General features: G+C 46.7%; 1 protein-coding gene across 1 annotated transcript in view; it reads right to left on the bottom strand.

The window, feature by feature from the left end:
• The window catches only part of LOC109869664 (plexin-B1-like), a 66,191-nt gene that overhangs the window by 27,256 nt on the left and 25,549 nt on the right, over positions 1-13,386 (bottom strand). Inside the window, exons 2-18 of the mRNA XM_020459934.2 lie at positions 8,799-8,876; positions 7,570-8,686; positions 6,478-6,660; positions 5,553-5,681; positions 5,166-5,266; positions 4,865-5,000; positions 4,600-4,756; positions 4,353-4,461; positions 4,157-4,262; positions 2,968-3,831; positions 2,361-2,459; positions 2,135-2,257; positions 1,055-1,148; positions 789-955; positions 545-696; positions 346-451; positions 101-237 (exon numbers count right to left, since the gene is read on the bottom strand). Of these exons, the coding sequence (XP_020315523.1) occupies positions 101-237; positions 346-451; positions 545-696; positions 789-955; positions 1,055-1,148; positions 2,135-2,257; positions 2,361-2,459; positions 2,968-3,831; positions 4,157-4,262; positions 4,353-4,461; positions 4,600-4,756; positions 4,865-5,000; positions 5,166-5,266; positions 5,553-5,681; positions 6,478-6,660; positions 7,570-8,676 (3,770 nt within the window). The 5' untranslated portion in view covers positions 8,677-8,686; positions 8,799-8,876. The remainder of the gene's footprint in view (positions 1-100; positions 238-345; positions 452-544; positions 697-788; positions 956-1,054; positions 1,149-2,134; positions 2,258-2,360; positions 2,460-2,967; positions 3,832-4,156; positions 4,263-4,352; positions 4,462-4,599; positions 4,757-4,864; positions 5,001-5,165; positions 5,267-5,552; positions 5,682-6,477; positions 6,661-7,569; positions 8,687-8,798; positions 8,877-13,386) is intronic.

The following is a 13,386-nucleotide window of genomic DNA, read 5'->3' as shown; positions in this document are numbered from 1 at the left end:
CACAAATGATGTATGAATTCTCATATGCAGTGCTGACTCCACTTGCTTTACAGTGGTTGATCTGGTGACTTTGAATGTAAGAGATGCGTAAGAGACTTACATGAGGCATGAGACTCCTCCAATAAGCACGCTGACCTCACTGGGGTGTCCAGTCTTCAGGCTCTGGCCCATTATGGTCAATTCTGAGCCCCCAGCCTTGGGCCCCTTCTGAGGGGCTATCCCCATCAAAGCCGGGTCCTGAGGGCGAGAGGAAGGGCATTAAGAATACATTATCAGACTGAGGGCAAGTGTCCATTTGGCTAGAGCAATATTTTAGTAGAGTATAATAATGTCTGTTATAGATACCTGGAAGCTGAACCTTTGACTGGAGAGTCCAAGCCCTCCTCCTCTCACCTCGACTGAGGCCTGACCACTCTTCTCTCCCCCACTGGCTGTGGTCTCACACACAATCCTAGAGGGGAAATGGAGGTTCTCATTCTGAATGCAGATACAACTAGAGCTGCAGAAGATGGAAATAAACGTTGTTGCACGAGAAGAACATTACCTTGAGGAGATCTCATATCTACTGTTGATGACCGTGCAGGGGACACCAGCTATAGTGACAGAGTTCTGGATGTCTTCAGCTTTCTGTCCAAGATTGGAGCCTGAGATGGTCACCACAGTACCACCTTCTACTGGTCCAGAGATGGGCTCCATCTGCAACACACAGTCACGGAGAAATTAAAAAACGAGTCCATGTCTGAAGACACGTCAACCATAAAAAGACAAGGACGCAAATCAAGCCTCACTAAGTGGATGACGGGTGCTGGGCAGGACTGCTTGATTTCACCAGCGCAGGAGTCCCGGTAACTGCATTTGGAGCGAGCTCCCCCGCACCACACACAGCCGTACTTCTGATCAGCTGTACGACACCGGCTGCAGTCTGACCGGCCCACAGAGCAGTTAAACAACGTCACTGGAACAGAGAGGATACCGGGAGTCAACAACACCGCATAATCTGAAGAAGAGATAATCTCAATGAGATCTACATCAGTAGCTCTCTTGTATAACCTACCATGAAGGTCGTCCGCACTATCAATCTGAAAGGTGTTTCTCCTCCTCACATTGATCACGGCGTTGTACTCCTCCACAAAGGCAGTATAGGCGTACTGCAACATGACAGAAATAAGGTAGTCTTAGCAGTGACCACAATCACAGATGCCCACATACAGTGCCATGAAAAAAAGGTACTTGTCCTCTTTCTGATTTTCTCAATTTTTGATACTGAACGTTATCCGATCTACAACTAAAACCTAATATTAGGTAAAGGGAACCTGAATTTACCCCCCAAAAAATCATAATTGGACTCAAGTTTGCCAAAAAGCACCTGGATGATCAAGACTCTTGGAAGAATTTTCTAAAGACAGGGTCCCCTCATGCCTGGCGGAAACAAAACACTGCATTCTACAGTAAGAACCGTATACCACCGGTCAAGCATGGCGGTGGTAGTGTGATGTTTTGCTGCCTCAGGACCTAGACGACTTGCCTTAATAGAAGGAATTTTGTATTCTTTACGGTATCAGAGAATTCTACAGGAGAATGTCAGGCCATCCTTCTGTGAGCTGAAGCACAGCTGGGTCATGCAGCAAGACCATGATCCAAAACACAATCAAGTCTACATGAAAATGGCTAAAAAGCAACACATTTTAAGTTTTGGAATGGCCTAGATGAAGTCGTGACCTAATCCCGAGAGTGGGCCAAAATTCCTCCACCGTGACTGATTAACAACTACAGGAAGCGTTTGGTTGGAGTCATTGCGCCTAAAGGTGGCACACCCAGTTATTGAGTGTAAGAGGGCAATTACTTTTTCACAAAAAGGTATTGGTGTTGCATAACTGTTTATAAAATATGTATGCAATTGTAATTTGTTCACTCAGGTTCCCTTTATATAATATTAGGTTTTGGTTGAAGATAACATTCAGTATAAAAAAAATATGCAAAAGTTGAGAAGATTTTAAAGCGGGCAAATACTTTTTCACAGCACTATAGTTGAAATATCACTTCAAAAAAACATGAAACACCATGCAGACAAACGCTGTTCAAATTAACAGCACTGTTGCAATACCACATAGGCTGATGTTGTATGAAGACTGACCTGATGTAGCTGGCAGGTGATGAAGTAGAGAGAGGGCTGGGTGTCGTCTGGCTCCACGTACGCGTCGACCACCACTGACCGCCCTTCGATGGTCAGCACACACTCATAGTCCAGATCCTCATCCTGAACACACACACACACACACACAGGCCACGTTTTACACACCACGCATCTTGGGTAAAGTAAACCATCAGCCATTTGGGTTTTGCAAGCATTTCTCACACACCTGGAAGAGGTGAAGGTGGCGTCCCACCAGAGTGATCTTCCGCTCCACATTAACAGGAACAAGAGAGGAGCCCTGGACCTTCTCCACACACGGGCAGTCCTGATCATATTATAAGACACACGTTACAGGACACACACACATGGGACATATGACATCAAACAATACACCAGCTTACATTTTCAGGTGAGGTCTCACCAATTTCAAATCATTAAACTAGACTGACTGTGTGAACAATTCAGCAAATCCCACACCAAAATGTAGCTCTGCAGTCTAAAAGTTTATTATATGCGACTGAAGTGAAGAACAAAAACACTGACAAAGCGTAAAACAAAAAAACAGTAGGTTTAGTTCAAACTGAAGACAGCCATTTTTGATGGTTTGATCTCCAAAGTATTGACAGTTGACCACTTCAATGACACTCAAAACATAAAACGTAATGGCGATGCAATGTTTGCACACATCAGACATAAATAAGAGGGTAGGAATTTCGGTTCAAATTAAGAGTAACCTATTTTACAAGATGCCAATGCAACTGCACTTATCCGATTCAGTGCATGTGTTGTACTGGGTGCATCAGCTAGACCTGCCACTGAAAGACCTCACTCACCGGCAGATCAATTTCAGAGGAGTCAGACTGGTAGTCTGCTGAAGAGTCAGGGTCAGGTGTGAGGGTAAAGGATTGAGAGGGCTGGTTTGGGTCATCATCTCCAGAGGGCACTGTGGCAGAGGATGTTGGAGGGTCCATCTCTGACTCTCCCTCTCCCTTCTCCCATTCCTTTGTCCAGGGGGGTGAGTCTGTACCTTCAGAGGGAGCCAGGTGGACTTCATCCCCATCAGAGCCAGTGGGCAGGTCCATTAACAGGGGGACTTCATCCCCGTCAGAGCCAGTGGGCAGGTCCATTGACAGGGGGACTTCATCCCCGTCAGAGCCAGTGGGCAGGTCCATTGACAGGGGGACACCACTAGCAGTGGTTGATGTGGTGTCAGAGGAGGGCTCCGGCACAGTGTGGTCAGTGTCGGTGAGTCCATTTGTACTACTAGGAGCCTCAGTTTCTGGAGACTCGGGCCAGTCTAGCAGCTCAACCCTAGTGACTGTTGTCTGCTCCGTCTCCCCTGTTCCAGCAGTAGTCCTGGGGAGGCTCCCGTCTCCATCCACTGAGGTCTCTCCAGCGGTGGTCTGTGTCCCTGCCTGCAGACTGGTTGTCACCTCTAGTGTTGCAGTGGTAGCCTGAGTGGCCAGTGTGGTTGAGGGTGTGGTGGTGGCAATGGTTGGTGAGTGGGTGGTGGGGACTGCGGTTGGCTCGGGGGTGGTGGTGGTGGGTGTGGTGGATGGGGGCACAGGTGTGCTGGCCAGGACTGGGGGAGTGGTCCTAATAGATGTCCCTGTGGGTGGGAGTGTTGGAGCAGCCAGGAGAGTTGGAGTTAGAGTGTCAGATTGTTTGGTTGCTGGGGGAGTGAATGTTGGTTTGAACTTGAGATGGTAACACAAATGAGCAGAAAGGGGGAGAGGAGGGAGACGATGGTAAAACAAGAGGAATAGCAAGAAATATGCAAATAAATACATAAAGACTGAAATCACAAAAAAACCTAACTGTTTACTAAAAAAAAGTACAAATTTAAAACAAAGACAATGGAACACGACAAAACATAAATAGACAGGACAAACTAACAGTTACCTAGGGGGCAGATACCAGTTTCACTACAAAGCAAACCTGAATACACTGGTTAGTATATATAGTTTGTACCAGTTAGCAGTCCTATAACTGCACTGCCTGATAACCTGCAGGTAGACTTACGTGTTTGTTGTAAATTGTGACTCCCTCATCACAGATTTTAATGGTGCACATGTGCTGGTGAATACACCAGTTACAGCCCCAGCGACTGCTTACACACCCTCTGCACCTGAAAACAGAGAGAAGACCGAGACAGAGAGGTTAACAGGGGGAGATATACAATTGCATTGTGGCTAGAAATGTCAGCCTTTTAACTCACGGCATGAGTCCAGAGAGCTGTTGGACCACACCACAGTCAAAGAAGGTGAACTCCCGAGCAGCCACAGTCACATTGCGGAAGCGAAGGGACAGGGGGATGGTGACTGAGTCTGAGCAGGAGAGAAGTCAGAACATCCCTAAATTACAGTAGCCTCCAAAAGGATAGTTAGCTTTGGTGATCATTAAGAAAGAGAAAGGAATCATTCTGCTTTGTAGTGTCAAATTGGACTCACACGGATGTCACTCACCTTCTCCCTGGACAATGGGAGGCAGCCTGCTGGCGTCGGGAGTAGAGCAGATCACACCATTGTCTGTGACAGTGGCCAGACGTTCCACATCCTGGTAGAAACAGCTGTATGCTTCGCCTAGCACTAGACTGGGCAACCCCTTCACTGACACAGCAATCTTCGAGAGAGAAGAGAGAGAAGGACAAAAATACATACAGGGTGTCCATTTCTTTTTTCTTTCAAGCTCGAAACAAGTAATGCATCTCCCCCTCCTCTCATGCCTTACGTCCGTCTCCTCTCCACGGCTGATATTGTACAGGCTCAGGGATTGGATACCGAGACACTGCTGCTGCTGGTGGTCAAAGCTCCACAGCCACTGGCCCTGCAGAGCCCCCCGACTGCACTGTGAACGCTGGACACACCTGCCATCACAGGGGGAAGTGGGGTTGAGCACAGGAGAGGAACACGTGAGAAATGGGGAAGGTGATCATTCATTAATGTTGACATTTGCCTTTGCTCTTCCTATATTTTTGAGCTCTTAACTTAAATTTTCTTTGGTATAGAATAGTCAGTTGGTGCTTCCTCACCTGCCCTCCAGAACACACCAGCCACAGTAAGGGTCTCGGGCTGAAAGACAGGACTGACAGTCCAGGTGATCTCCACACTCTGCCACCGGTCGCTTCTCCACCTGAAAAGTTACCCACATATTTTTCTTAAAAACAGCTGTACTATACAATGAAACCGTAGAGGTGCTATAATTGTGTTCAATCAATTATATATTTTTTCATAGCCCTTGCACTGAACTACTACCAGTGAACTCCTTGGTCAAAAATTCAAAACACACCTGTACAGTACCTACTCTTGATCCTCTTCACTGCATTCCTGCACCAGCTGAAGACCCTAGACTGTATTAGGGGAGTCAAGTATCTAGCTAGCGATGATGTGTTTGAGCGGTGTTGTTCACTCAGACTAACCATTGCGCCGGTCATGACGTAGATGTGCGTCTCCGTCTGGTCCAGCAGGAGGTCACTGCTGATGGGCGAGTTGGGCTGGATGAGCATGGAGGAGTACATCTCCACCCGGCCTCCAGAGCCTAGGAACACCTGGAGAGAAGCAGATGGTTATGGTCAGAAACCATCAACCATTTCCAAGTGTGAAGGTTATAAAACTCAGCACATACAGTACATATGAAAACGGAAAAAGAGAATTGAAAAGGCTAAAGAAGTCTTGGCTAGAATGTGTCTAAAAGCAATTTGAAGGTGCATTTGTACTGTCTGCAGGATCATATTGTGAAGAGAACAGTTAATTTGATTGGCAGTCAGTAAATCTAATCTGGAGGATACCAAGACACCTTTGCCTAAGTGATTCATGAGCCCTCGAACTCTCAAGTTACCTGAGTTTAATGAGATTAGCATAGACTTTTATGTCAGACTCCATAAGCCTGTGCAGTGATCTCAGTGCTGTAAGCAGGAATCAAATTGCTTGTCAAGTGCAGTTTCTGTCAGCACATCTTAGCGAGCTGACAAAATAAGACACTCGATTTAGAAACCTGCAAGTTGTATCCAAACTGTGTGTGTGTGTGTGTGTTTGTGTGTGTTCACGCATGCATGTGCACGTGTGTGTCTGAATGGTGGTTGTGGAATTTGGTGTGCAGTGATGAGATAATCCCTTTATAATGGGTAACTTCAGTCAGCTGCATACTAAGGGAGCTTTGATCAGGCACCTCAAAGCCCTCTGTTCTCTTCTGTCTGAGAAGGTCTCTCCCACCGGCTCGGACCACAGCTTTAACAAGGCTACCAGACGATATCCAGAGTAGAAGTACGTCTGAAACACTATCTTGATCTAGATCTCAAGTATTAACAAATAAAATGCATCATGACCTACTGTAACTTGGCATACCTTGTGCAAATTCCCTTTAGAGTCTCCTAAAAAGGCAATGGTGTGCCCAGCCCTCATACCAACAGCCACAGCAGTGAGACGGGCAGATGGGCTGTCCAATACTGCCTCAGCTTCCATGGGTACCCTGCTGGCCATTGGACTGGGGGTGTGGTCAGAGCCACAGGGATAAGCCTTTAGGGTGTTCTGGAAGACAGAGAACAAACAAAAACACATCTCTCAGAGAACGTTCTATTCACATTATCACAGGAACATGGTTATTCATTTTAAGTCCAACAGTATAACTTTCATTCAGCAATATTTAATGTACAGGTCTTTCACAGTCCAACCAATCCTCTTAGATTTTATAAGAGGATTAAATATTATACTAGGTGGGAAGCATACTAAGAATGCAATCTTGTGCCTTTGCTTTTGCGTAACCCCTTAAAGCCTACAAATAAGTCTTCAGCCCAACTCCAGTAAATTGGAAAGTCTTTTGTTACAGGGCTTGTTTACTTCAAAGCAAATTGTTTACCAAATTAACTATGTGTTCCAATCCATCTGTCAGTCTCGTTGGACTTCAAAGGGCTCTTACCCATCCGTGTCAGCCTTCATTTACCAGTCTGATAGCTGAGTCGGGACAGTTAGTTTTATTGATCCTAACGATCCCATTAAACCGCTTGAGGCTGCAGGGCAGGCAGGCCTGACGAGCTCCGGGGCTCCAGGCTGGAGGTCACCCCGGGGTCGTAGGCCTGCAGGGCTACTTCCCTCCCCGGCTTCAGGGATCTCTTGGCTCATTGGCACAGTGCTCATTAAGGCCTTTCATGAATTACAGGCCTTCCTCTCTCTATGGCTGCTCTGAGCAGAGGCTGGATCTACTCCTCTTCCAGACTGCTGAAGCCAATAAGCCATTACAGCAGTGAAGGCAGAGAATAAGTAGGATTTAACTAGATAAGGCATTCCATTGGTAGTAGTCTGATGTTAGGAAAAAAATAGGGCAAATGCTTGGCATTGAGCAGAGGAAACCTACATTGAAATGTGTTTAATTCCGATGAAGCAGAGGACTCGTGAAAGGCGCATGTATTGTTACAACAGCTGCTCCTCCGAACACCTTACCGTAGGTAAGTTGGCACAGCTGGACTTGACCTCATACTCTATGTAGGCCACCTCGCCTCCTCCCATCACCCGGCCATCCAGTGTGTAGCACAGGTCTCGTGTGGAGTCGATGAGTCTGTCCAGCTCATCCAGAGGGTACACACACAGAGCGGAGTCCTCGGAGGGCCCGTTGGAAGAGCTGACCCGGGTGGAGAAGACCCCCAGCAGGCTCTCCCCCTCTCTGCCACCCCCCTGACCCACCTGGGCTGCCTGGAGGAGGTTGTAGTTCCTCTCTGGGGAGGAGGTAGAGGAGTGACACACCAGGGGTACCTCTACATAGGAATAGTAGGAGGTGTCATCCAGACACACGCGGGCAGCATACGTACGGTACTCCCGCGACACAGCCTTAATGTCACGGCGATAGAACAAGAAGTACACATGCCCACGGCGAGCGAAAGCGGCTACAAAATGGTGGTCGTACTCCGAGAGCCTTCCCGCCACGGCCAGCTTGGCTGTCTCCTCGTAAGAGAACACAGGCTCGTGGGCCAGATGGCGTGTGGAGATGGGCGGATGGCTGCTTGTGTAACCACGCCCCACATAGAGCACGGCCCGCTCCCCGCCTCGGGGCCCCACCACCAGCCCCACTGTGGATACCTCCGGGTCGTTGGCCGCCACATACTGGGTATCCACCGGCCTCTCTGTAGAGAACAAGACCTCCTTCACAGAGGTCAGGCTGCGCTTCTGGCAGGTGCCCTGGTGGACGTTACCACAGGTGATGAGCTCCATGGCTGAGGGGTCCACTAGGAGCAGCTTGTTGTGGTTGGAGGTGTGCCGGGCCTGGGGGCAGTTGGCCTCGGTGACAGGGGGAAGACACTCCTTACTATCAGTCACAGGGCCGGTCCTCTCCTCATGCTCCAGACGCAGGCCGTCTAGCCCGTCCAGTTGGAAGAGGTGGTCCCTGGCCCCCACGTAAACTGTGCCCACAGAGGGGTCCGGGTGCAGGACCAGGTGCTCAAAAGAAGTGTCATTTCTGGAGAAGCGTGGATAAGTGCGGACAGCGAGGGTGTATGATGTGGTGATCAGTAGGAGGATGAGCAGGGCTGAGAACAGAGCCATCCCAAGTGGCATGGCAAATATTCTGCAAACACAAGAATAGTACAAATAAATAAATCCATTTAAAAAAAGCTCAACATCAAGTTTGCTATACAAATGCTTACAGTATTAATAGATATCTATACAATATGTCTAACCATGTGTCCGACGATAAGCTCAAGACGCCAGTCTCCTCTTGATCATCCGCAAACATAACCCATTATTGTTCACTACACCTGTAGAGAAAATAAAATATGGAAATATTATTGCAAATGTAATGTTAGCCAATAATCCATCAGGAGTTACAACATTGGTTGGATCATGATCTAGAATCTGCCACCCTGCCACTTATCTACATCACATGAGCCTTAAAGCGATGTTGCGCATTCTGACATTTAGGACACTTGTCACTCGTCACCTCACTACCCCAGCAAATCAATTGGCCAGTGGGAGTCCTCTATTACAGCTGCAACCCCTTCAATAATTGAGCAGCTCTTCCCCGTCCTCACCCTCCACCCTGGTGAGAGGTCAAGAATGGCTAAGTGCAGTAGTCCTACAGTACGTGACTGTAGCCAGTGACAAGAGGATGGGGCATAAGAGGGTGAAGAGAGCCCTAGTTGGTGGTCCTGGAGCAGGTGCGTCTGGTGTGCTGCTCTGATACAGTAAGTGTCTCAGTCAGACCCCTCTTTACTTATTCATGGAGGGATAAGAGGTCTGTCACTTCTTGGACGGTAACTCTCAGGCCCACTGCCACAGGGTAGTTCATGAAAAATACATGCATAACTCCATGTGCATCATGTTTTATTGAGGCAAACCTATGTCCAGAATAGGGGTGCTTTGAGAGATAAGAATAGTATGGGGGAATAAAACACTTTCTAGAGCCATTAGCACTATCCACAACATGTCTATTTGTGGGCCTCTATTCCTGTCACTGTTGTCCTTGATGCTCAGTCTCAGTCTAGACCGATTGGCCTATGATACACAGCTGCACTGTGAGGCCTGGAAACAATGGAGAACACAGCCATGCTTACTGGTCTGCAGTCCTCACCAGCTCTTTGAACGGCTGACATCCCATTGTCAATATTTATAGTGCATGGGGACCAATCGTCATGGGAACTTCCTCTTAGTAACTGGAGCAGCAGTATAGGACTGGGAAACCGATAGTCATTCCTTTTATACAAAAAAATTATAAAGGAGCCTCATTTTTTTATTATTTATTTTACATCCATCACATTTCCTCTTCCTGATCATGGCTGTAGTGACTTTTCACAAGATTATTCAGCTAAATGTAAGTACTTCTGGAAAAGTAGAGTCTGCCAAATGCCCATATTGTAATTAGTAATGTAGCACTTTGTTACTACTGCTGCTACCACTGTAAAGTGTAGTGGTTGTAATGATAAAACAATAACTTGGGAGGAGGGGGGGCTCTGTAACAGGGGCATGCAGAGCCAACAATCTCCAGAGTTCATTGGCCGTGTCTGGAATGCATGGCTCTGCCCTGGTGCAGTCCAAGGAACCTATAAATAACTACTGCTAGGCTATTAGCCTGTCAGCATCACTGGGGGTCTGATCGGGGCTTTACAATTCCACTACACTACCAGCCAAGTCCGCTGAGCTCAACAGCTCGACGAGACTCCCCTCTATGTTTATCAATCATTGAAAGTGGTTGCTGTGCACGTTTAACGTTCAACTCTTAATGATCTGTGACAGGGGTCTGAACGCTAAGACCCCATAAAAATGTGAGGTCAGCAGCGAATCTCTCCAAAAAGACAAGGGTGCGATTCTTCATGCGGCGTCTGAATGAGAGACGGCCTCAGGCTCGGAGGCCTGACATTGTTCTGCTGCTCCTGGCATCTCCCCTCTGGAACACAGCCAAATGGTACTGTACCCGTCTGCTTGAGTTATGACAGGCTCGGGGGAACACACAGCCACCATAGTTCATCGTTTTATGACTACGAGGCAGAATCCAACTACAGTACAGTTAATCTTAGACATAGATTTTCTGTTTTACAACACATAAAACGTCACAGCATAGGGTGTGATCGTCAGACTTTGAGGGTATTTTTGTAGTGAATAAAAACAGTCACGGCCAGTCACAGATGTGATTTCTACAGTATAGAATAGAAAATGTTTGTCGACAAAGAAAATGTTAACAAGCGAATATCAAAGGAGGATGCACACACACACACACACACAAACGTCGGCCCTCTGCCAGTTCCGTCTACTTCTTTAGGTCTATAGCAAACCACTCTAACAAACGCACAGAGGGTCTCTCTTCCCCTCTTTTTAAAAATGCCCCCGGTGTTGAAAAGGGAGTCTGTGTGTAGCCGTTGGTGGGAATAGTGTCCCTTTCAGTCCTCTCTGACCAAGTGGCTTCTCTGACCGGGTGGAGAATAAAGCCACTTCCTTGTAAAAAAAGAGCTTCACACAGTCTGGCTTATAACGGGACCCTTCATGTAGGCCTAGACCTTTCTGAAGGTGGTTTGTCAGCGGGAAGCAAGGTGCAGAAGAACTTAGTACAGTTGACAGTAGAGTCTGAAATCAACACAAACAACATGTGTGACGCAAGATGGATACAGCACGGAAGTCTGTTGTAAAAGAGACAGGAAGCAGCTGAAATGCTTTCCAAGGGTTTCTGGAGGGGTTGACGATCATGTATTCATAGGCTATATCATACATATACCTACCTATATATAGTAGTGTGTAAAACTTAAGTATATGGTGAATTAAGATTGGATCAAATAACACATTTCAAACCCACACTACTGTAAAATAAGGACCCTTCAAAAGAATGGTAGTGAATGATGGGAGGAAGAGAGGCCAGTAAGTGTCTGGTGGTCAGGTCCTGCTGACTGCTGTGGGTACGGGACCAGGACAGAATCCAACTGCTCCAACTAAATTACAGACAAAACTACTGGACTGGAGATTCCTCTGGGATTGATGTGAGCAAAATCTGAACACAGGAAGAGCGTGTGAATGGAGAAAATCTCAAATCTCTTCCTCTAGTTCTAGCTATGCTTTCTTTTTACACTCTTTCCCCGTTTCTGTGCCACAAACGTTTGCCAAGTGGCAAAAATGGCATTTAGCGGTTGGGTTCTGTCGAGCAGAAGGAGCTACAACAGAAATGTGTGATTAAGGATTGTTGTGATTGCGTCAATGTGTTTTATTCGGACCATATGGTTATTTTAGCGTCACGTCAATAGGATATATTGATAATGCATGTCTTTGTGTTGGCATCACAGGAGGCTGAAGCGGTGGCGAAACATGCTTATTCATGTGTTTGTGCCCTGGCTGCATACATTACCACCCACTGCATGTGCTATCACATCTCCATCACACAAAACAGCCTCTCTTTCATATCGCTGAATAGACTGAGAAAGCCCTTTGTCATTTGTGGTTGTCTTGACGACGTCTCGTGGTTGGATGAAAAGGAGAGCTGAAGTCTAGCGTCAACTCATAGGCATTTGAATTAGTATAAACTGTACAACCACTCAAGCTCCCTGACAAAATAATTCATGGTTAGGTGCTTGGTATTATCATTTAAGGAATAGAGGTCGTGGTAAGAAACGCTCCCTAATGCTGCACTGAATTATTCCCCTGACTTGACAAGAAAATATTATAATCGAAACCAAGAAGGTACACCAGTTGGAATGATTTCCAACGTGCCGTGCAGGCAAAAGCTGTTTCTACCGACCCTTTGTAATCTCAGAATCTAGAGATGGCTTTAACAAGAGCAGAGCTATTTTGTTTCATTTGAAAAAGAGTAGAACATTTTTTTCTCTCGAAAAAGCAGAGTATTTTTGCTGATCTAGGCAAACTAGGCTTTGACCCCCTAACAGCAAATAAAGGAGTGAGGAAACTAAATGAACCAGAAGCTCTTAGCACTTCATAAGAACACATAGGCAACAGCAGAGCCCCCCCCCCCCCCCAATGTAAGCCTATAAGAACATAGATACACTGCACTACTCACTCTCCTCTTCCTTCAGGGACTGGTATCACAGTCACCTATCAGAATGCCAAGCATTTTCTGAATGCTTGGCAGGGACGGCTTCTCCCAAGCTCTGGCCTAGAGCAGTGTGGAGGAGCGTATACCCTAACAAAACACTCAACTACTGGGGAATGGAAAATGGAGAAGTTTTAGCTTATCTGGGCAATATAGGCCTCAATGACTGATGTGGTATTGTAATAATCATATTTATTAAGCACTTATAATAGGCCCTTAAGTAGTCTGAGTAGACATACGCCAGTCAGCCCAAAGGCCACTCGGCTCGGCGCATTTCTTTCATGTAGAAACATGCACATCGCTGCTTAGTATCATGCCAGGTTGGGCTTGTACAACTTTACTGTCCAACTAGACATACAGTCTAGGTCTATATTAGCCGATTTCCAAGGAATTGTGCTTTGGATAGAGTGATGTTCATCACTGTAGACAGTTTCAGAGGGTCAATTTGGTGAAGCTGTCATTAGTACACATTTCATCATCATCGCAGAGTAGATCAAGTCAGAAAAACAGTGAAGCCTTTCCATGACTGCATTTTGAAATCTGAAGAAATGGGAGTTTATTTTCCCTCCCTTATTTATTTATGCCTGCTTTTTCCCCCTGAGCATCACCCAGCAAGAGCTGGGATTGGTCCTCTTAAATGCTGTGCAGACTGAACTGGTGTTCCCCCTGGCAGTCTCATAGAGGGGCTCTTGTGAGGCCAGCGCCGTTACACACAGTGTGTCTTTTCTGTCCTCCTCCATTAA

The sequence above is a fragment of the Oncorhynchus kisutch genome, linkage group LG24, assembly GCF_002021735.2.
Source record: "Oncorhynchus kisutch isolate 150728-3 linkage group LG24, Okis_V2, whole genome shotgun sequence".
In the NCBI taxonomy this organism is placed as follows: domain Eukaryota; kingdom Metazoa; phylum Chordata; class Actinopteri; order Salmoniformes; family Salmonidae; genus Oncorhynchus; species Oncorhynchus kisutch.
Note: the sequence above shows the minus strand (reverse complement) of the source record. Positions and strands in the feature narration are given on the sequence as shown.